This window comes from Squalius cephalus, assembly GCF_949319135.1.
Source record: "Squalius cephalus genome assembly, chromosome: 16".
NCBI classification, from domain to species: Eukaryota; Metazoa; Chordata; class Actinopteri; order Cypriniformes; family Leuciscidae; genus Squalius; species Squalius cephalus.
In genome coordinates this window covers 18,978,743-19,001,372 of record NC_137137.1, presented here as the reverse complement: position 1 = coordinate 19,001,372, position 22,630 = coordinate 18,978,743, and the positions used below count along the sequence as shown (strand labels likewise).

Here is a 22,630-nt window from a genome sequence, read left to right as displayed (position 1 = left end):
CCTCTAAATCTGATGCAGCCAGGGACATAGGATCATTGCTGTCATCTTCCTCGGACCCTCCAAATGAGACCAAGCCACTTGCACCGGAAGAGGGACACTGATCTTTGCTGGTGAACAGCATAGGGGAATCCTCTCGCTGTGGGGAGAGTGAGGCATGCAGGATCTGGGCCGACGTGAGCTCACAGAGTCCCGTTTGCTCACTCAGCGGCTGCTTATGGCAAATGGACTCGCCCATTTGGGCACACGAGACGCCATTGGTCTGTGCAGTTGCACAGACGTAATTCAATCTGGCTTCAGCATTTTCTGAGAAAAAGAAAAAGTTATTTCAACTTTTGGAAGTAAAATTAAGACCAAAAAAAAAAAAAGTAAAAATAAAAATAAAATTATATATATATATATATATATATATATATATATATATATATATATAATGAATTAAGTACATTTTCATTCATGCTCAATGTTACTCCTTCATGCTCAATGTTACTCCTTTCTGATGGCAGTGCATGGAAACTTTTTCTGGCCTTCATTGTTTCAACAGTGTTTAATATCAGGGTCAAATGTGTACATCTAAAATTTTCTGTGATCTATATCATCCATTGTTAGGATACTAAGCAGCCCCTCAAAGTTCATTTGGCACATTCTCAGCAGGGAAGACAGTGTTCTTTCTCTTAGATACGACATGTTATTGCCTGTTTTAACTGTTCTTTCGTTTGTTACTTTTTACTTTCACTTTTGAAGACTGCGGCTGTCATTGGATTGGTTTAGATGCCTGCCAATCAAAATGGACATTGGAAAACAATGGATATAATATATTTTACTATTCTTATTTGCAAAATTGGATAAAACTAAAAACAAAAACAAAACAATGTATGCCTTGGTTTGAAAACACATTGTAGGCACAGAGACTTTTGATGAAAGTAAATAAAATTAACATTGCTGGTAAGTTTAATAATTGGGTCATTTTTTTATATAGGCCTATATATTTTTTAAGTTTAAGAGTAAATGCAGAGTAAAATGTTTTATAGAAGCCTGTTTCAATGTCTGTTTAAATGTTTCATTTGTGTCCAAATGTGACACGTGTTAGGTCTATACTTTATAACTACAGACAGGTATTGAATTCACTTGCAGCATTCATTGTGCTGTTTAGCAGCGATTTTAGACAGTTTGAGTGTTTTGCTCACAACTTGACCAGGGCACAGCAGTGTGCACCACAAGAATCCGCAAGAAGAGAGAAACAAAACTAAAGAGAATTAGGCATTAAACAAAAAGAGGCAGATGAAAAAATTTAAAAAGAAAGGTGATTACCGGTAATACCAACATTTAGGTTTGGACTTACCTGTGCAATTTTAAAATAAAATGTTCAGTCTTTCATGAATGTATCACCAGCATCATTGTCATCATTTGAATTATTTTGACTGCATGCGGTGGACAGCTTTCCATGATATTCAGTCATAATACATCACCTAACATCAGCAAAACAGTGAACTCATGAAACTGTGTCTGTCCAGCAATATACAGTCATACCAAAATGTATTCAGACACCTTCAACATTTCTCACATTCTTCTTCTTCTTCTTCTTGTTTTTATCAACCGACATAAATTCCCCTTATTTACCCGCATAGAGGCTTCATAGAATTTCATCCGGCGCTGCGTGTTCAGCTCCATTTCTCACATTATCACAGTTTATTCATTATAAATAAAATATGACAAGAACTCAGTTGATATTTCACTTGTTTTGGCCATCCTTCTGTTAGACTGTCTCACAAATTAATTAGATTGAATAGCTGCCAGCTGTTAAATGTAAGTACACAATTAGATAATGCCAATAGTCAACCAATTACCAATTAAATGCTTAATTTTGTTCAGTCTGTCGTGTAAAAAGGATGCATTAGCAATTAAAGAAAAAACACTTAAGCAAAACAGGGTCAGGACAAAGTGTCAGTATAATATGTCAGTTTACTTTATTTTGCTATCCTCACATGGATATACATACATAAATGAACTAGTGTTCTGCACCCAGTAAAAATAAATATATCTGGTGTCTGAATATTTTTTGTATTGACTGTATGAGATGAAAACCATCAGTGAGAACCTGATTTTCTACTTTTCTGGCACTGGAATAATAACAACTGCTTTAAAGCATGGGACTCTCTTATCGACCAGTTGAAATTTGTTTTGTTTGTTTGTTTATTTCTGCGATGCCTTAAGCATATAATGCTATGCTATTCTGAATTCAACCATTCAAAAGATAAATCTGAACTTTGGCATGTCACACATTAGATACATAACCCTTCTTCAGGCAGCATTTTTTTATCGCATGAGTGGAAATTTCAGTTTAAGCTTACACAGTCAAACTGAAAATCTTTCTCCAAATATATCATTATGATAAAATTATCTTCCCTTGGTTTCTGGCATAAATATCCATGCCCTTTGCGTCTGTCTATTGATGGAAAAGGTTTCTCTTTGAAAGTAATATGTCACATTATGGGCACTTTGGGCATTTGTATAAGGATGCACATTTTTCTTCTTGAACATGAGACAATATCAGATGCCTTGAAGTTGTGAGTGAGAACAGGTTGGATAAAACACAAATCTCCTTTCGACCAGCAAGAAAAGAAAACTAATGAAGTGATATTATTCTTTAAAAACATTTTATAACTGTTTAACATTCGTTACATGTGTTACATCCTTTGTGGCTTCATCGTTTAATGGTCATTTTCATAACAACCCAAATTATATACACCAAGCAAATGCTATTTTTTTTATGCTTTATTAACAAATAGCATGAGTAACTTCCATATTACAGAAGAACATACATGTTTCACAATACAATAGAAATTACAAAAAAAAAGAGAAAAGGAAAAAAAGAAAGAAAACATCAGAGAGAGAAAAGAAATTTTATATATATATATATATATATATATATATATATATATATATAGTAACAAAGAGGTAGGAAAGCGGAGAGAGAATACACGTGCAGCAGTAATTTATTTAAACAAACAGGTAATCCAGGGCAAATAACAGAACAACGGAACTAAGGACAGGAACAAGAAACAGGACACAGCTACAACGACGACAAACAACAACTGAAGCACAGAGGTTTAAATACAAATGCAAACAAGCTAAACAAGATAACAAGGGGGCGTGGTAAATAAGAAACACCTGGGGAGACTAATCAACATAACGGGGAACTGCTAAACACGGGACAAGACAGAGGAACACAGACATGAATCATTACATAACCCCCCCCCCCCTCCCCTCCCTTAAATATGAATAAAAGTTAAATATGAATAAATATAAGATATGAATAAAAGTGATGTTAATTCAGCCAGCGCACATACCTGTATTTACATCCTGTTTTTGGTCGAAGTCCACAGTAGTCGATTGTCGAGTTCACGCGCGTGATCATAGGTACTAAACCTATGCGCGTGAACTCGACAATCGACTACTGTGGACTTCGACCAAAAACAGGATGTAAATACATGTATGTGCGCTGGCTGAATTAACTTCACTTTTATTCATATCTTTCACATCTACTGCAGTCAGATTCACCGTGTTCACTCTGAAGGAATCACTCAACATGGCTGGGCACTTGTAATGACACATCAAGGATGTTAAAAGGCTAAAAGCAGGTTTAAAACTTGCCCCATTGAAGTCAACAGGGTGCAAATTTTAAAAAGAGGATAACAAGGTGTAGGCAACACCTATTTTTGTCGTTTTTCTCTGTACTGACAGCACTCCAAATTTACAAAAAAATTAGCTCAATGTTAAAATTGACCGGAGTTCTCCTTTAAGAGTGGCTTCCAGACACTCCCCAGGAAACAATAGTCCAGGAGGGTGGTGGAACGGAGGCGGCCTCGGGGGCAGGATGGAGGTCCAGGCCCGTGGAGCGGAAGAGGACCTGGAGACTGCGGCAGGACAGAAGGCCTGGGCGGAGCAGGCGGTGCCGGCGACCAGGGTGGAGCAGGCGGTGCCGGTGGCCAGGGCGGAGCCGACCCTTCAGGCGGCCAGGGCACAGGAACAGACGCCGGCTCAGGAACAGGAATAGACGCCGGCTCAGGAACAGGAACAGACACCGTGGCAGCGGCCATCTCTGCTGAGGGCTCAGGTTCAGGCGTGTCGGCGGCCATCTCTGCTGAGGGCTCAGGTTCAGGCGTGTCGGCAGCCATCTCTACTGAGAGCTCAGGTTCAGGCGTGGCGGCGGCCATCTCTACTGAGGGCTCAGGTTCAGGCGTGTCGGCAGCCATCTCTACTGAGGGCTCAGGTTCAAGCGTGGCGGCGGCCATCTCTGCTGAGGGCTCAGGTTCAGGCGTGGCGGCGGCCATCTCTGCTGAGGGCTCAAGTTCAGGCGTGGCGGCGGCCATCTCTGCTGAGGGCTCAGGTTCAGGCGTGGCAACGGCCATCTCTGGTGAGGGCTCAGGTTCAGGCGTGGCGGCGGCCATCTCTGCTGAGGGCTCAGGTTCAAGCGTGGCGGCGGCCATCTCTGCTGAGGGCTCAGGTGACGTGGCCGCGGCCATCTTGTCCGGAGACACTGGCTCGGGGGCGGCCATCTTGTCCGGGGACACTGGCCCGGGGCTGGCCATCTTGTCTGGGGACACTGGCCCGGGGCTGGCCATCTTGTCCGGAGACACTGGCTCGGGGCCGGCCATCTTGTCCGGGGACACTGGCCCGGGGCTGGCCATCTTGTCCGGAGACACTGGCTCGGGAGTCTTTTTTGCAACCGTGTTACAAGTCAATTTAAGTATTTGGGAATGCAGAGCTGATCATAACATGTGCAATCAAGGAATCATCTTGGAAACTCCCCGAAATGCTCATTTTCCCATGTGTTGACTTGATTTTTTAATTTAATGCATTACATAGACTCAATTTTCATCATATGTGGAGGCTGAAATAAATAAAACATTCATTTGGTTCAATTTCTAGACATTTTCCAAAATTAAACTTAAAATGAACATATTGCTGACTTCATTTCACATAGTATACTCACATGAAGGGGAGTATTTAGTCAGTGACGTCTCAGAGCCTTGTCCTGAATAAGATGAAATAAACCAGAAAAGTCACAATCACAAAACTGTACATGGTAAACATTGAAAGAGCCTCTTATAGGAACATGATGTTTGGTTTCATTTTCTAATTGAGCATCAAACGTAGTGAACTGGACTGTATAACATTTACCAGCAGCACGTCTCTTCCTCCATATGATGAGTGTAGTTATGAGAACAGCCACACACATTAACACCAGCACACTGATAACTACAAACAGACTGACGGATCCTCCTGGGTAATATTTATCTGTATCTGAAATTGTGGTGAATAAAAAAAAAAAATTGGAAAATAAATACAAAAGCTAAAGATATGTACTGAAATAGTTTTTATTATTATTAAATCTATGTTGTTGATATCAAAAAGAGCATTTTGTTTGTTTGCTTATTGGTTTGGGCATTTTTATTTACCAAATATAATGTCCAGTTTGTTGTCCAGATTGAGGTGCTTCATTGTACAGTTGTATTTATGTCCTTCACGTAGTTCTTCATCGCTGATCACTAAACTCTTCCTCATCTGGTAAGTTCCGTCTCCGTTGGGCAGAATCTGTCCTCCTGTGATCTGATCATCATCCACAGGCTGATCGTCTCTGAACAGGGTCAGGTTAATGTGACGGGGGTAAAAGCCAGTGGCCAGACAGCTGATCTGAAGCCCTTGAGAGTCTGGGAGTTTCTTCCTCATGAGTCTCACGCTGGGTTTCACTACAGAGAATAATGAGAAGTGTTACTGTTGTTATTTATTTGTGATTCTCATGTTTCATTACGCATTCAGAGGCACGCATTTTCTGTCAGTACTGCTGTCTGGGTCATATTTGTTGATTATACTTTTTTTTCTATCTTAATTATACTGAAGATAATCAGGTTGATTCTCTCACCTTTTCTCATCACATTGTTCTTTTCCAAATGCAGGTACCTTCGCAAAACTTTAATGCAAATAGGATGATAAACATTTTCACATAACTGTATATGAAGCCATTTTACTTGGTCCCATGATATTATCCATGGCTTTTTCATATGGATATCGTTTTTTCCCAGGTCATAGGTGAACTCCTCTATACATTGTCCATCAAAAGCATCCCAGGAATGAAGTGGACCTGGTTTATCATCATTCAACAGTTCACATCCAGAAAGTCTCTGATACACATGTACACCTTCAAATAAAAGAAAAAAATATTTTTATTAGTCCTCACTCTGACACTGACACAATATAAAATCTAGTGAACTGAAAATGAATATTCTGGACTTTATGATTACCATCTTAAAGTCTTACATCGGATTTTTTAATAAAATAAATAAAACACATAAGCTACATCTGTTATTAAATTATTTGTTAATGCTGATATTGTATAGTTCTCACCATCTGTTTTATTGAGGTGTTCCTTAACATAAATATCCCGAGTTTTCATGCTATTATACATGTCTTGAAATACAACACCAGCATCACTTTGCTCCTCATCATAGTATTTTGAATCACTCTTAGTGCGATAGACAGGTTTCCATGTGGTTGAGTCATAATATGCTATTTCCAGATCATCCAACATCAGCACAGCACTGAACTCAGGAAATGGTGTCTGTCCAACTATATATGTTGCCAAAGCCATTAGTGAGTGAGAACCTGTGGATACACAAGGACGAGAAATATTAGTACAGACCATAACATGACTACATTTCATTCCAGACTTATCTTCCTCTGGCATTATAACTGAAGAATACATTTTAACTTTAAGATGTGTGTGACCATCATGACAATAGAAGAGTGTTGGTACGTGAAAGGAGGTCAAGGATAAAATATGATGAACAAGTCTCATAATGTTCCACATATGGTTGAAAACACCATCATTGGCCTAGAGACATTCTGAGAGTTGAGTCTATAAAAGAGGAAAGATGCCCTCCCCTCACTGTCACTCTGTGTGACTGTATGACTGCTGACCTTTTCTTGCAAGAAAATAAACCTCAAAGACAATTAGCGTAGGCCTATTTGTCTCTTATTCAGAATTGTTTGTTTATTTGCCACAATGATATACTTGTGATAAATATTACATCAGTACACAGTATTTATAAATTGTAAAGTTAATTATAAAAGTTGTCATCCACATTAAAATATTCGAGAAGCAATGTTCCTCTGTTAAGAACCTTGTATTGTACTTGATGTGGAACAGTGAAACAGAGAAGCAAAAATAGGCAGGATGAATCAAGAGAGATTTGGATGGTGGTTGCAGCATTTTTAACCATGCTGATAACGGGTGAAAGAATATATAAAAATATTATTTACTATTAATTATTAACAGGCAATGTTGTACTAGAGACAAGCTAATTTGAGTCAGAGTCCAGGCAAAGTCCATGAGTTTATGACAAGACCACACTGTAAAAACTAAAGGAGCCTCAAATATCCTGTCGGATACTCAAGGAACATAAAATGTAATTTAAGTGCCTCAAAGCTCTTTCTCCTATAGTAGGTTTACTGGAGGAGCATTGACAATATCTGAGGTTCTTGCTGGAACTTATGGGATCCTTTAAGCACTTTGTATTTAGTTCAGAGGTTCTGGAGTCACCTTTTCATTACTATGAGACCTCGAAGTGCTTTGGGGGAAAATAGAGGAACTTGAATGTGATAAAAGGGTTATTGGAAGATCTTTTAACATTTAAGTGGTTCCTGGAAGATCTCTTATGTAAAGCTAGCATCTGGAGGAACCCAATGGTTCAGTGAGGCCAGAATGATATTATTATTATTATATCCTATTATTACTTAAGTTTGATTCAGTATACATACCCAGGTGAAAAATACGTAGGCTACTATTAAAAATGTACTTGAGTGTGTTTTTAGTAGGCCTTCAATACAAATATGACCTACTTTAATGCATATTAATACATTTAACAGTAGCCTACGTCTTTTTCACCTGGGTAGCTTACATTTATTTAGTATAGGCCTATTTTATTGATTAATTTAAATCTTAAACAACAACACTAAATAATAATAATATTAATACTAAAAATTCATTAATTATTATTGAATAAATAATAGTAATAAAATAATATTTTTTACTTCTTCATAAATTATTATTTGAAGAAGAAGAACTAGGAGGATAAAGGTTTTATTCAGTCACGAAACTGCTGCTATAGAGAGCCTAAGTCCCGCCCCTCCGCTTCCGGCTCATGGGACCTTATTTCGGAAAAAATATGTATGGAAGTCAATGGCGAGAGATAACTTATCTTTTTATTCCGTCTGAACTGTGCCCTGAACTATATGATGTTTGTCAATTTAAAAGGTAATTATGAAGGTCAAGAAAGTCGCAGTTTGTCATAAAACAGAAGAGTAACGTTTAGTTTTATGTGAAAATCGCTCAATGAACTACATCTCTCGTCTCGCACTATGTACGTCACAAGATCCGTTGCTCGTATGTGTGTATTCTGGCTCAAAACACTCAGGCATGACGGCGTAACGTTACGATTATAATGTAAGACTATAGATAAAAAGACAGACGTTAGCTTCAGTAAAGTTAGCTTCATTCATTGAGAGAAAAGGTATGACGTCGCATGTGCGCCTTCTGGGTTTGTAGTCTTTGTAATTACGTATTTTCACAGTCTTATACCTCAGCAGTTTTACATCAAGCTGCGACTTTCTTGACTTTAAAATGTATCTTTTAAATTGACAAACATCATATGTGTAAATCAGGGCACAATTCAAACGAGATCAAAATATTTGTTGTCTCTCGCCATTGACTACCATACAATATTTTTCCGAAATAAGGTCCCATGGTGGTCGACCGGAAGGGGAGGGACTTAGGCTCTCTATTCCTCTGCTGTCGTCGCTTCAGTGATGCTCGCGCTGCTCGCGCGCAACAAAGCTCAGCTGATCGTCATCGAGTTTGAAAGTAACGGCTCTCCTCATCAAAGCCTGCCGCATCTTCCGCCGTTTGTTCGGCTCTCCGTTACAAGGTTTGTAAACTCGCCAAAGAAATATAAATACTCACTATATATTCAAACACACATATATAAACTAAATTTATTATACATTACTACGTTTTTACAGTGTTTACCACTCGTTTATTGTACTGGTATGAAGGTTTTAGCCGCGATGCTAACTACGTTGATCTAATGAACAAATGGAAATTATTGACTTATTGTCTTAGATTGATTTAAAGTTAGTCATTCAATTCAACATATTCTGTACAACTGTGTCTTCAAATTGCTGATATACAGCCTATTTAGCTGATTCCTGCTGTCGTCATTGGCGTTTGTTATGAATGACGTTAACAAAAGCAGGTTAATATAGTTTGGTCTGTTTTTGTTTAGCCTAACTTTACTTACTACAGGTGCCCTCATTCTCTCAAATACCATTTTGAATCCATTTAGTGGTCAATAAATATTATGTTGTGAATAATCAGCTTTGTTATTTTGTTTCCCCAGAACAACCAGTTCAATGTTTCAGTGGCAACATTGAATTACAGTAAGTACCTGCACCACATGCAAGTACTTTATTACTATGAACTTTCTCTGTGTGCAATTGTATTGTTTGACTGTGTACTTGTTTTTTAATCAGTTATTCTCTTAAAATCTTCTTCCCTCATGCTCTCAAATCACATTCATGTAATATCACAGGTTTGGAGCCAATAATGCTATGCATTTTTTATAGGCTATACCTTAATCATATGCATTTGAATATAGGCTAAGACATTTGAACCCTGAATTATAACTTCAAGTTTGGTCTTTTTCGACAAAAAAAGGAAAAAGCTATTAAATGGCTTCATAAGATTTACAACACAAACCATAACACATGAGTTGTGAATTCATTGATTATTTTTAGGATCTTTTCTGGGACATTTTTGGAGCTTAATCATTTTTACATAAATTGTTGCATTGAGTTGAACTAGACAAGTGTGCATAAGAATGGTTTCATGAATGATTTACACACTTTTTTTCTGCTTGTGTTTCATGCAGTGAAAGCGAACAGTGACAGGGGTTGCATTATGCCTGAGATCTGCTTTTGGGTTCCACAGACAGAAAGTCAAACAGGTCTGGAACGTCACAAGGCTGAGGAAATTATTTAAATTTCACAACTATCACTTTAATAACCTTACTAACAGTAAATTTTGTACTTTGCAGGGATCTCGGTAAACTGAAATACCAGTTTGAAGTTTGAACAAGAATAAAAATGATGCACCTTTTCACTTTTCTAACTCGTTAAGTACCTCACATGTCCCTTGTGAAGATTTTATAATTGATTGCATTTTATGTTGCAGTGAGTAAAGGTGCGTCACATTTGTGAATTTCGTGAAATTACACAGTCAAAAAGGTCCATTGACCATTGTCAGCAGTGTAGCAATGTAACGTGTGAAGCACCACACAAAATTGCTGATCGTGTGGATTCTTATTGAAATGACTGAATTCACCAGTGAACATTCACAGAACAACAGATAATTTTACTGCACCTTAACTCTGTTTAAATGGAAAATGTTTTCTGCTTGTTGTGACATAAGGAATACTGTTTCCGGGTCGAAGCCTCTACTTCTACTTCCTTTATCTTGTTTCTAGATATTGAGAATACTCAACAACCATTTATGGGAACTGTTGATTCAAGTCACACATTTAAGCTTTTCAAAAGCCATAGTCTCCAGTCTCACGGCATCCCAGACTTCAACATTTTATGATTCAAAATAGCTGAATAACTAAACCATCTGAGATTTCGGAATAGAGATAAAGGTTAGGATCATAATTTTCAGGAATATTACAGAACAATGAGTGCATATTAGCACTGTTACTTGTTTTTGGCATCTGAGAGAGCTTTTGGACTTGGAAACAGTAGCGTCAGACTTAAGCGAACTGAAACACGTTTTAAAATGAAGTGAAGATGGACATTTTTAATTAGTCAATTTTTATTTTTTACATGGATTTATTACATAGAACATGTGTTTTCTATGCATTTTGTTGAGATGTCTTTTCTTGTGTAGCCTATTGTATACACATGATTGATTATTCATGTTACTTATGTATTATACAATTTTTTTTGTGTGTATTCATTGATATTAATCTATTATTAGCTTTTTTCCCCAAGTGCATTGAAGTGTATGTATTAAAATGGATCTAAAATATGTAATAAACAATTCTTATTTTGTATTTGGTTCAGTTTGTTTATTATAACATAAGTTTATGGTAACCGTAGTCACAACATGAAATTAATTTAATACAAATAAAAAAATAGAAATTTGGGTCCTGGAGGCACCCACAGTGGTTCCACACAGTGCTTCATATAAGAGTTCCTCAGGAAACCTGTGTGGTTCCTCAGAGAACCACCCCTTTTTAAAGGGTGCCTAGAGGATCTACAGACGGTTCCGCAGCTTTTTGACTTTCGTAGTTTGTGTAAATCAGAGTATTTATTTTTTCCCACATTAATTTCACACGTCTACTACAATTATGTAGTTCTCTTACGAGAGTACTCTCGTGTTGCATAAGTTTAGCTTACGCTAAGGGAAAACTCCTTTTCTCAAGAATACATGGACGTTCCACTAGAAACAAACATTGATGTATTGTTTTAATTTATTACTGTGAAGCTGGTTTGATACAACCTATGTTGTGAAAAGCGCTATATAAATAAACTTGACTTGACTTGACTTGAATACTGAAGCAAAAAATTATCCTTAATTTTTAGAATGTAAAACGCATTTGCTGCAGCAGGCAGACATAGGCGAGGCAGCTCGCGCGCCTATTGGCTGCTCTGCGGCAACTGCTGCAACCTATCAGTGCGTCAGACATGACGTCAGCGCCAATGAGAGGCTCGCCTCGCGCTGTCGTCATGGCCCGCCAAAAGAGGTGTGGCTTCAGCCTATAAAAACCCCTCGCCCAGGTTGCACAAGTGATTTCGTCTCCTTTCAGTGAGTGACTACACTTCGCTGTATCTCTGAGAGAAGAAGCTGCGCCGTCGAACAGCACCATCAGCGGGACGAGCTCGAGTTATGAGGACGCCAGCTGGATATTCACCGCCTTCACTCGCCGTACCTGCTGCGCTAGCCGGCGCTTATATCCTTTTTACTGCTCCGTGTGTGTTCGCCGCTGCGACACACACGTTTCTCTCTAAAAGAGCCAGGCATTTCTAAATGCCTTCCATATTCTGCGGCTCGTGCAGAGCCGTTCTCAGCGACGGGGACCGCCACGTGCTGTGCGCTTCCTGCCTGGGTAAAGACCACGCGTACCACGCGCTCGCCGACCCTGCGGGCTCGACAGGCTTTGTTCGCCATCAAGTCCGCCTCCAAAACGTGGCGTTGATTCAAATGCCTCGTTCCAAGTGCACCCCGCGTGCATCGTGAGCTCGCGGCCAGCTTTCTTATGTACAGAAAGCGAACCCGCCCCTCGCGCCCCCCCCGTTCATATGGCGGGGCTCGAGCATTATGAGCGTTTTAAACATATGAGCCCACGCCGGTGCACCCCACGTGACTTGCATGACGCTCTCTTATATTCTCACGCTAACTGAAAGCTTATGTCATTTTCCCCTGTGGCTCAGTGGCGAAATCTAAGGCTTTCGCGCCAGAGACCCGTATTAGATTCCCAGCTCTGGCGGCAGATAAATTATGTTGCTTTATGTCGCGGCCAGCTTTCTTACGCACAGAAAGCGAGCCCGCCCCTCGCGCCCTCCCATTCAAATGGAGGGGCTCGAGTATTATGAGCATTTCAAACATATGAGCCCACGCCGGTGCCCTCCGCGTGATTCACATGACGCTCTCTTATCTGCTCACGCTAACTGAAAGCTTACGTCATTTCCCCCCTGTGGTGAAATCTAGGCTTTCGTGTCAGAGACCCGTGTTCGATCCCGGCTCTGGCGGTACAGCGCCCACCCCTGCCTGTGAATATGACTCTATTTGCGCTACACACACACATAACGCCTCAGCGTATGAACCCAGCTCGCGCTCTCAGTGTCTCGAGTGCAGATCACGTGTCTGCCTCTCAGCGCACACACTTTGTGGAAAGCTTGCCGTGCTTCGCGCCGCGAGCCCACAGAACTGAGCCTGTAATAAAGCATCTCCCCATTTATACGGCCAGGGTGCCAGTTACAGAGCCCCTGTACGAAGTGCTGTCTGCCCCATTCGAAATGAGCATGATGAACGAAGTACGTCATCATGGCCGGGTCTCCGCGTCCCCGTATCCGAGCGACGTGAACCCAGATTTCATTCTACCCCTGGCCATTCACGTGAAAGCATGGGAAGGGATCCCAGGGGCTTCAAAATGGGTGCTAAATATAGTGAAACAGGGCTACTCGCTACAATTCGCTCGCAGACCACCGCGCTTCACAGCCCGGGTCGAAACTTCTGTGAATCAGGAAGTAGCACACCTATTTCGCACCGAAATAGCGAATTTGCTGAGGAAAGGGGCGGTGGAAACCGTCCCCTTGGCAGAGAGCGAGTCGGGGTTTTACAGCCGTTACGTCTTAGTACCAAAGAAGGATGGCGGGCTCTGCCCTATACTAGATCTCAGACGTTTGAACAAAGCGCTGATGACGCACTCGTTCAAAATGATCACAACCAAACAAATCCTCGCTCGAATCCGACTGGGGGACTGGTTTATATCAGTGGATCTGAAAGACACCTATTTTCAGATCCAAATAGCAGCCCGTCACAGGCCGTTCTTGAGATTCGCCTTCGAGGGCCAGGCTTATCAGTACACCGTCCTTCCCTTCCGCCTGTCTTTAGCACCTCGTACATTTCAGACGAAGGGGCGTGAGAGTCCTGAACTATCTGGACGACTGGCTAATTATAGCACAGTCAAAGGAGGAACTGGTGCTACACAAAGCTTTACAGCTGACCCATCTCGAACAGTTGGGTCTCAGATTCAACTGGGCCAAAAGTATTCTATCCCCCAGCCAGGACATATCTTTTCTGGGGATAGAGTTGGACTCCAGCTCTATGGTGGCGCGCCTGATGCGAGAATGCGCGGCAGCGATCCAGCGCCTATCAGCGACATTCACTGTAGGGAAGAATCTTCCCCTCAGAGTGTTTCAGAGGATGATGGGTCTCATGGCCTCAGCCTCGACGGTGCTGCGGCTGGGTCTGCTGCACATGCGCCCTTTTCAGCTGTGGCTGAGACGGCGGGTGTCAGCGCGAGCGTGGACATCAGGTCTGCTTCATCGCACGGTGAATCAGACATGTGTAGCAGCTCTGAAACCGTGGATGAGAACCGGCTGGTACCAGTCCGGCGTGAACCTGGGCATCGCTTCACGAATCAAAGTAGTCTCGACATATGCGCCATATACGAAGGGAGACCTTCAATGGGCCTGTGGTCAGATGCGGAGAAGCGTCTACACATAAACTGTCTAGAGATGAAAGCGGTCGAAAACAACCTTCAGCTCTTCCTCCCCACACTGAGGAACCACCACGTTCTGATCAGAATGGACAACACGTCGGTGGTGTCCTACATAAATCGCCAGGGCGGCCTCAGGTCCCAGAGCCTTCTTGCAATAGCAAAACGCCTCCTCATATGGGGCCAGCACAATCTATGCTCGCTGAGAGCGGCGCATGTGCCGGGCGTCCTGAACGTGGGCCCAGATATGCTATCCAGGGCAAAACTCTCCCCAGGGGAGTGGTCCCTGCACCCCCTGACGGTGCGAAACATCTGGGACATTTTCGGCAGAGCAGAGGTAGACCTGTTCGCATCGCAAACCAACGTTCACTGCCCAATGTTCTTTTCAAAAGAAAGAGATGCGCTGGCCCTAAACTGGCCCAGACGCCCTCTCTATGCGTTTCCTCCGGTCGCCTTGTTACCACAGGTAATCAAGCCAGGGAGAATCGAGTAATCGAGTCAGGGAGAGCAAATGCTCGATACTCCTGGTAGCTCCGCTATGGGTGATGGAACTGATGGAACTGGGGAACACAGCTCCATGGCCAATTCCACTGAGGAAGGACCTGTTGTCCCAGGCCCAGGGAGCAATTTGGCACTCATACCCCGAGCTGTGGGCCCTACATGTGTGGGAGATCAACTATCACCATTTCACCTCCCGGAGGGAGTGCTGAACACGATCACAGAGGCCAGAGCTCCGTCTACTAGACGGGTCTATGCGTCCAAATGGTCAGTGTTCGGTGAATGGTGCTCAGCTCATGACTTAAACCCACTAGATGGTGAGGTAACGGTGGTGCTTTCTTTCCTACAAGAGCTGTTGGATAGCAGGAGAACCCCATCCACACTCAAAGTGTATGTGGCGGCCATAGCAGCATTTACTAAACCTGTAAATGGCCAGTCGCTGAGAAAGAATGACCTCATAATCCGTTTTCTCAGGGGTGCTAGGAGGCTGAATTCTCCTCGGCCACCCTCGGTTCCAGCGTGGGACCTTTCCACGGTCCTAGAGGCCATGAAAGGTGGACCATTCGAACCATTACACGCGGTGGAGCTAAAATACCTGTCATTCAAAACCGCTTTTCTGCTGGCACTAGCCTCAGTAAAACGGGTAGGCAACCTGCACGCGCTCTCGGTGAGCGCTACGTGCCTGGAATTTGGGCCTAATAACTCTAAGGTCATCCTCAAACCAAGGCACGGTTACGTCCCAAAAGTGCTTGCGACTCCTTTTAGAGCGCAAGTTATTTCCCCCTCTGCCCCCCCTGCGTCTGACAGTGAGGCTGGGGTTAACCTCCTTTGCCCGGTAAGGGCTTTAAGGATTTATGTGGAGTGCTCTGCCGCCTTTAGGCAAACAGAGCAGCTTTTCGTTTCGTTCGGTGGGCTAGCCGTCTCGAAACAGACCCTGTCCAGATGCATAGTAGACCGTCGTGGGCATGGACAAGTGGGGTCTCACTTCATGACATTTGTATGGCAGCAGGCTGGGCCTCGATGTCTACATTTGTATAGTTTTATAACCTGGAAGTACCCGCCTTACAGGCCAGACTGTTCTCAGTCTGATTATGCTATTAACATTGTCTACCCAACCCAGTTTGATTAGACTGTTGATATGCTGCAACGTCCTGTGGGCTTATGCAGTTTAAGGTGGTCATACTGCCTTAACTGTGTATATATGTGTATGCACCTATCTCATAACACCGAGTCGTCCCGTCCTATTCTGCTGTTGCGATTACTTCACTTATACATGAGCTCCGGGCTACTGCCCTTGGAACATAAGTGTTGGAAACTCAGCACGCACGGCGCTTTACATAGGGTTCCCATAGCGTAAGCTAAACTTACGCAACACGAGAGTACTCTCGTAAAAGAACGACACTCGGTTACTAACGTAACCTCGGTTCTCTCTAGAGAGGGAACGAGTGTTGCGTAGCCTGCCGTGCTTGTGCTGCACTGTGGTTTCGCTTCCAGTCGACTGAAATCACTTGTGCAACCTGGGCGAGGGGTTTTTATACACCCCTTTTGGCGGGCCATGACGACAGCGCGAGGCGTGCCTCTCATTGGCGCTGACGTCATGTCTGACGCACTGATAGGTTGCAGCAGTTGCCGCAGAACAGCCAACAGTTGAACGTGAGCTGTCTCGCCTATGTCTGCCTGCTGCAGCAAATGCGTTTTACATTCTAAAAATTAAGGATAATTTTTTGCTTCAGTATTCTCGAGAAAAGGAGTTTTCCCGTAGCGTAAGCTAAACTTACGCAACACTCGTTCCCTCTCTAGAGAGAACCGAGGTTACGTTAGTAACCGAGTGTCGTTTTGTTTTATTAAGACAGTGTATACTTTTTTCTTGACATACCCCGAAAGAATGGAAGTGAAATGTGACAACATGCCCCATAGGTGGGGTGCATTGTAACAAGTGAGGGGCACACTGTAACATGACCATATGACAGCATAAAATGCAATCTGATCTAATCAAGACAAACTAAAATATTTTATCAATAAAATAAAATTATTACATTTTTAACCCTTTCATGCATGAATTATGATAACCTCAGTCAGGATTTTTTTCCTATGTGTTTTTATTGCTCTTAGGGCATGAAAAACAAGAATTGATTTTTATTTTATTTTTTTACAAATTTTTCAAAGAGATCTTCAGATGTCCACTTGAGTGGACAGCATGCGGTTATGGTTTAAACTGAAGACATACTGAATTAAATATAAGACAATAATCAAACAGATAAAGTATGTGAATTTAACAAACTAATCAATACAATTATATCAAATCATGTGAAAACTATCAAATATATACAAAAAATATAAATGCGAAATATTGCAAAGGCTTCATACAACTTCATACAAGTTGCACTTCGCATATCTTTGATATCAGAACATGAGGATGTGATTCCATCAGAATTTTCTACAGCCTGTCAAGGTACAACTGTGGAAACCACTCAGATGCTCCCTCCAGTGCACCAGAGTATGGAGATTTACCCTTATTAGCTGATCATTCTGATTATGTTCAAGATGGACATGCACATTTCTATCATAGCCCTCCTCTGAGAAAACCTAGCAATACGTTTTTTCAATACGTTTTTTCAATTGTATATTTGTGTTAGATTAAGTTTTTAAGTTTTAAGTTTCAAAAACAATATTCACATTATAATTATGAATTGTAGCTGAAATATAGCAATTGATGCATGACGTCCACTGCAGTGGACGTGATTAATCAGAGTTTTCTCTCAATCTAAAATCAAAACTTGGAAAATTTTACTGTGATATGAGATATTGCTTGATGCTGCAATATTTTTTTTTACCTACAAGAGTCTCCTAGGATAGAAGGAATGGGTGGATATTCCGGAGCAACTTGGCATGTCTGACTGACCCTTGGCCATCTTGGTTTGGAGGGGGAAAAAATCGAAACACAAAGGCTTGCCACTTGGTTGCAATTTATAGGATGATGCATCAGGGTCCAATGAAGAGGCTGATGTGCAACTTTGCCATAAAAACCAGTGCAAATTCAAGAAAATGCTTTTTTAATAGCTGTCCACTGTAGTGACCACTATGCGTGAAAGGGTTAATATAAAATAATGGCATTTTTATAATAATTAAAAATAATTTTTTTTTTGAGTTTGACAACGAACACACCGGAAAACACAGCTATACAACATAGTTCAAAACATAATAATAATTAATAATTTCTGAACATTGACTCTCAGTCTTTATTCACCTTTTTCTCAAGTTTTCTCAATAGAATTCATGAAAGTATGAAAAGAATAGCGTTGTTCTAATAGGGGCACATTGTAACGCAGTGTTAGAACCTGAAAAATGACATGAAAAATTAACATAAGTCAGAAATTTACTTTTGCTATAGTAAAATAAATGTTCTGTGATTTTTTCGGCTATATAGTGTTAATATGGCAACTATAAAACAAGGGTGTAACAACTAGCCCCGCGTTAGTTTGAGTCCCGCTCTCCCCCTATTTCTTACCATATTATATGTATTGTCATAATTATAAACACACTTGTTCGTAGCACAAATAGTTTGACTATTCTCACACACATTAACAGAAAATCCTTACCTTACTTCCTAAAAGCTTACTTCCGCGTTGCAAAATAAGGTGGATAGGAAAGCATTAAATTAACTTACCTGCATTGACAACTGTCAAGCATGACAGCAGATACACAATCTTGAGAAAATCCATGTGTTATGGATAATCTCTGTAAAAAAAAAAAAGATATGCGTGCAAGTCCCAAGTCGATGCAAAATCGGTCTTCAGACAAACAGGCGTCGTGTAGCCTATACTTCTATGTTCTTTGATAATTATCGTCTATAGCTGCTTAAAGTTAAAAGACAGTGAAAGTTTCTTCCTCAAGACATGTTAACCCTCTTTCGTTTTATTTCGAATTTCACTTCTGTGTGGGTGGTAGCCAGGCCTACATAATTTTGCTGTAATAAAACTGTGAATATGATTTATGAGCCTATAGTGTCATAGATTAGGCCCAGAGGCTAGGCCTATCTCGCGTGGGTTGTGCTTGGGTCGGAGTGTTGGCGAATGGCGATAAAGCGCAATGCGGACATCCTATACAAGAGACTTTTTGATAATACTTTACACTGAGGTTTCATTTATTAATGTATTGAACTACAGCTTTTTATTCATTTTCACAGTGCATTAACAAATAGCCTACAACTATTTTTTAATAATGTATTAAATGTTGAAATTAACATTAACAAAGATTAATAAATGCTGTAGTGCTGTTCATTATTAGTTAATGTTAACAAATGTAGCCTAGTTAACTAATGTTAAAACGAAGATAAATATATAGGCTTGTGTAACCCAGGTCAGAATTGAGCTGATCAGAAAAATAAATATAATTTGCAATAATTAGATTTTCACTCAAAATACTGAAATAAGTTATATAATGTGTAGAGTTATCAAAGTCCTTCTGCTGCATTATGAGCATCAAAATAATTAAAATAACTATAATAATTAAAGTGTGACATTTGCCAAAAGATGGGCTCTGTCTAAGTAAAGAGAGATTAAAAAGTGACATCAACCTAAAATCAAATTTAAGTTAAGCTAATTAAAAATACAAATACTTATATAAAGATTAGTCATACTTGTTTAGAATACTGAGAATTACTACAGCTTTTAAAGCAATAACAACATTTTGGATAAAGCAAGAATCCCCTGCAGTTTTAAATGATTGGTTAGATTTAGTCAACATATGAAGTGGATCAAAAAAGTTCATCAAAGTAAGACAAGAACGGGTATTGTTCAAAATTCATGTATAACTTTGATGAAAGGTTTTGATCCACTTAAAATGTTGATACTATAGTTACACTATGGAGAGGATAACATGAAATTATAAGAGCAAAAGTATACATTTTGATATGGGCACCTCTTAAATCAAAGAATATTCTAAATAAATGAATATATATTAATTACCTTTTTTATTTAGGCCTAACCCTCCCTCCCTTTTAATTTACTTATTTATTATTTTATTTAATATTATTATTATTTGTTGTTGTTTAAATAATATTACTTGAATTCCTTATTAGGAATTATTATAAGAGTTTGATATACATGTGAATGTTAATTGTTTTATTTATTCATAAAATTCCATTCTCTTTTTTAATTTTTTTCCTTTTTTTTCCATATGTAAAAGTGTCTAACTATGTACTTATTGTTTATTTTTCTAATTGTGTGTTTTTTTAATGTGTTGGTGGAGAGGGTATTATTACAAAAGGGAAAAAATAAAGGAAAAGAAAGTAGAAGGAAAAATAAGGAACAATTATTATGTCTTATTTAATGAAATGTCCAATTGTATATTTGTGTTTGAATTGAAAGACATAATAGAGTATATTAAATATATATTGTAATGGGGTAAATCAAATGTAGGCTAATATACTGTATGCCAATTATTAAGCTCAGATTCATCTTACCAGTTAAAATTTAGTCTATGCTTTTTTTTTTCTTTTTTTTTTTTTTTTAATTTTGTGATTTTAACTTCTGCTTTAAAAAACTTTTTTTTTTTTTAGATTGTAATGTTCTAATGTTCTTTTAATAACCATAAAATGTACTACAGCTGCCAAACAAAACCAGAGAGAAATGTATTCATATATTTTAAAACAATCTAATTAAATCTTGGGCACAAAACATTCAGTCAGTAAGAAAAGAAAACCTTTAGCATATATATGTATATATGTACAGTATATGTAGGCTATATAAACTTTGTAGGCTAATGATAAATTTCGCAAGACCTACAAACGTGTTCAATTTAATTGTATAATATCAATTGTTTATGTTAATATATATATATATATATATAGCGTTAACAAAAAAAAAAAAATATATATATATACAGCGTTAACGTAAACATTTCATATACAACACGTTTGTAGGTCTATCTTGTATGATTTATCATTGTAGCCTTATTTAAGTTGATTTTCTGTGTACACAGTAGGCTATTCATTTTTGGACTGATAGTGGTTAATAAAGTCAAATAATGGTATGCGAGAGAGTCAGTGGTAATATCCTTGTGTTAGAGGATGTGCCTAAGAGTTAGCCTGCGCTGGACCAGGTTATTTCCCAGCATAAGTTCCCAGCATAAATATGCTAAATTAGCTTTATGAAACCAAATCATTTGACAATGAGTCAGACTAACTGAAATAAGCCTGGCTTATGATGCACAAAGAAAAAAAGTATCTACGGCGCACTACATACCGGTTACACGTGCTCATAAGTTATTTTACGAGGAGAGTGTAGATACAAGTATATAGATTAGGGGATATGAATGCTGATATATCTGACAATGATTCTTTGTTTGGCCAACGTCTAATCTTAAACCTTGTCTGTAAAACCAGGGTTTCATTTATTCTAATAAAATGTATAAGCTAGCCTGGTGTGAGTATGCTGTCATCCTTAACTTGTAAATCTGCTTCCGGTCTCCCAGTCCCCTGGCTCCGCCTCCAGCAGTAATGTCAGGGTTATTTCTATGTCTTTAGGGCACGTTTACACGACAACGATGTACAAAAAACTGAAACGTTTTTTTTCTTTAAGTTTTTTAAGTACAGAAGTAAGACAACTAAAATGATCCCTGTTCACACTGATCCTATTTAATTTTTTTATTAAAAACGTTGTATTATTCATGCCAGGCCAGTAGTTGGCGATGTCACGTTGTAAAGAAAAACTAAGCACCTGAACACATGACGTAATATGCATGTGCATGATGTCACTGTTTTCACAAATTCACGTTTTTGTAGTTTGCACCGAGACAATAATGGTATCGTTTTCAAAAACTTGCACTTTGAAACCCATTTTAAAAAGTTTGCAAATTCAGAACCCCCAAAATGCCAAAACGCATAAAAAGTTTTCCAGTTTTAGTTGAAAACAGTATTGTGTAAACGGCCCCTTAGTTTTTTTGTGTGTGTGTGTTTTAGTTTGGTTTCAGTCAGATAGTAGCCAAATCTGCACACACCAGCAGGGCCGAATGAAATGAAAATTGTGCACAGACATTGACAGAGTTTGTTGGAAAGAAATGAACATGATCACTGTTACATGTCTGTTTGTTTTTGGACTCTTTTCTTTGTTTCTTTTTTTCAGTTTCCCGCCATTCATTTGTTCCCATGGTAACCCTCATTAGTTATTTTGGTTCATCTGCATGTCAGTTATCTTGTCAATCAGTTCCTCCCTGTCACCTGTGTATTTAAGTCTTGTTCTGTCTAGTTGTCTGTCGTTGTCTTTGTTGGATGGTTGTTTTTGAGTTTCTCTTCCTGTTCCTTGTGGGTTTTGATTAAAAGACTATTTTCTGGAATCATCCTTCGTCGTGTGCTTCATTGACACATCCATTCCGTAACAATCACATGGTCCAGCCATGGTCAATTTTGGACAATGCAGAAATGGCCCTATATCTGTAATTATATGGCTAAGAATCAAGTTACAATTCTGTTTTCGTTTAGGCATAATAAAGCCAAAAAAGTATTATGTAACAATTATGTTATTCTATGTGGTCCAAAAGGGAATGGTCATGCAATGCATTGTTTTATAATCAGCCAGTCAAAGTATTTTCATGGCCATTCATTACATCCTCCAACAACATCTTTTTGGAGAGTGTATTAGCCATGTTGTGAATGTGCTGGAAAGTACCCACATTTCCCCATCCCAGGAGATTTTATCCTTACAGTTAGATCAAATGTAGTAACATTAAGTCATTTAACACCGTTACCCAGCTACCAAATCACATTAGCGAAATCAATTTCACACATGACCACAATCCTC

At 39.7% G+C, this 22,630-nt stretch overlaps 2 protein-coding genes across 2 annotated transcripts in view; both read right to left on the bottom strand.

Annotated features, from left to right (window-relative positions):
* LOC307174334 (major histocompatibility complex class I-related gene protein-like) overlaps positions 1-18,569 on the bottom strand; it is a gene marked incomplete at its 3' end in the record, with an annotated part of 55,354 nt that extends 36,785 nt beyond the window's left edge. The window contains exon 1 of the mRNA XM_079898095.1: positions 18,499-18,569. Within this exon, the coding sequence (XP_079754221.1) occupies positions 18,499-18,553 (55 nt within the window). The 5' untranslated portion in view covers positions 18,554-18,569. The remainder of the gene's footprint in view (positions 1-18,498) is intronic.
* LOC307174335 (class I histocompatibility antigen, Gogo-C*0203 alpha chain-like) lies at positions 4,977-6,658 on the bottom strand (the record flags this gene model as incomplete). The annotated part of the gene is made up of 5 exons (XM_079898096.1): positions 6,406-6,658; positions 5,924-6,199; positions 5,460-5,750; positions 5,182-5,304; positions 4,977-5,035 (listed from the first exon to the last, which is right to left on the bottom strand). The coding sequence occupies exons 1-5, from the start codon at positions 6,647-6,649 to the stop codon at positions 4,977-4,979; spliced, it is 993 nt and encodes a 330-aa protein (XP_079754222.1). The 5' UTR covers positions 6,650-6,658.
* Positions 18,570-22,630: the final 4,061 nt, after the last annotated feature.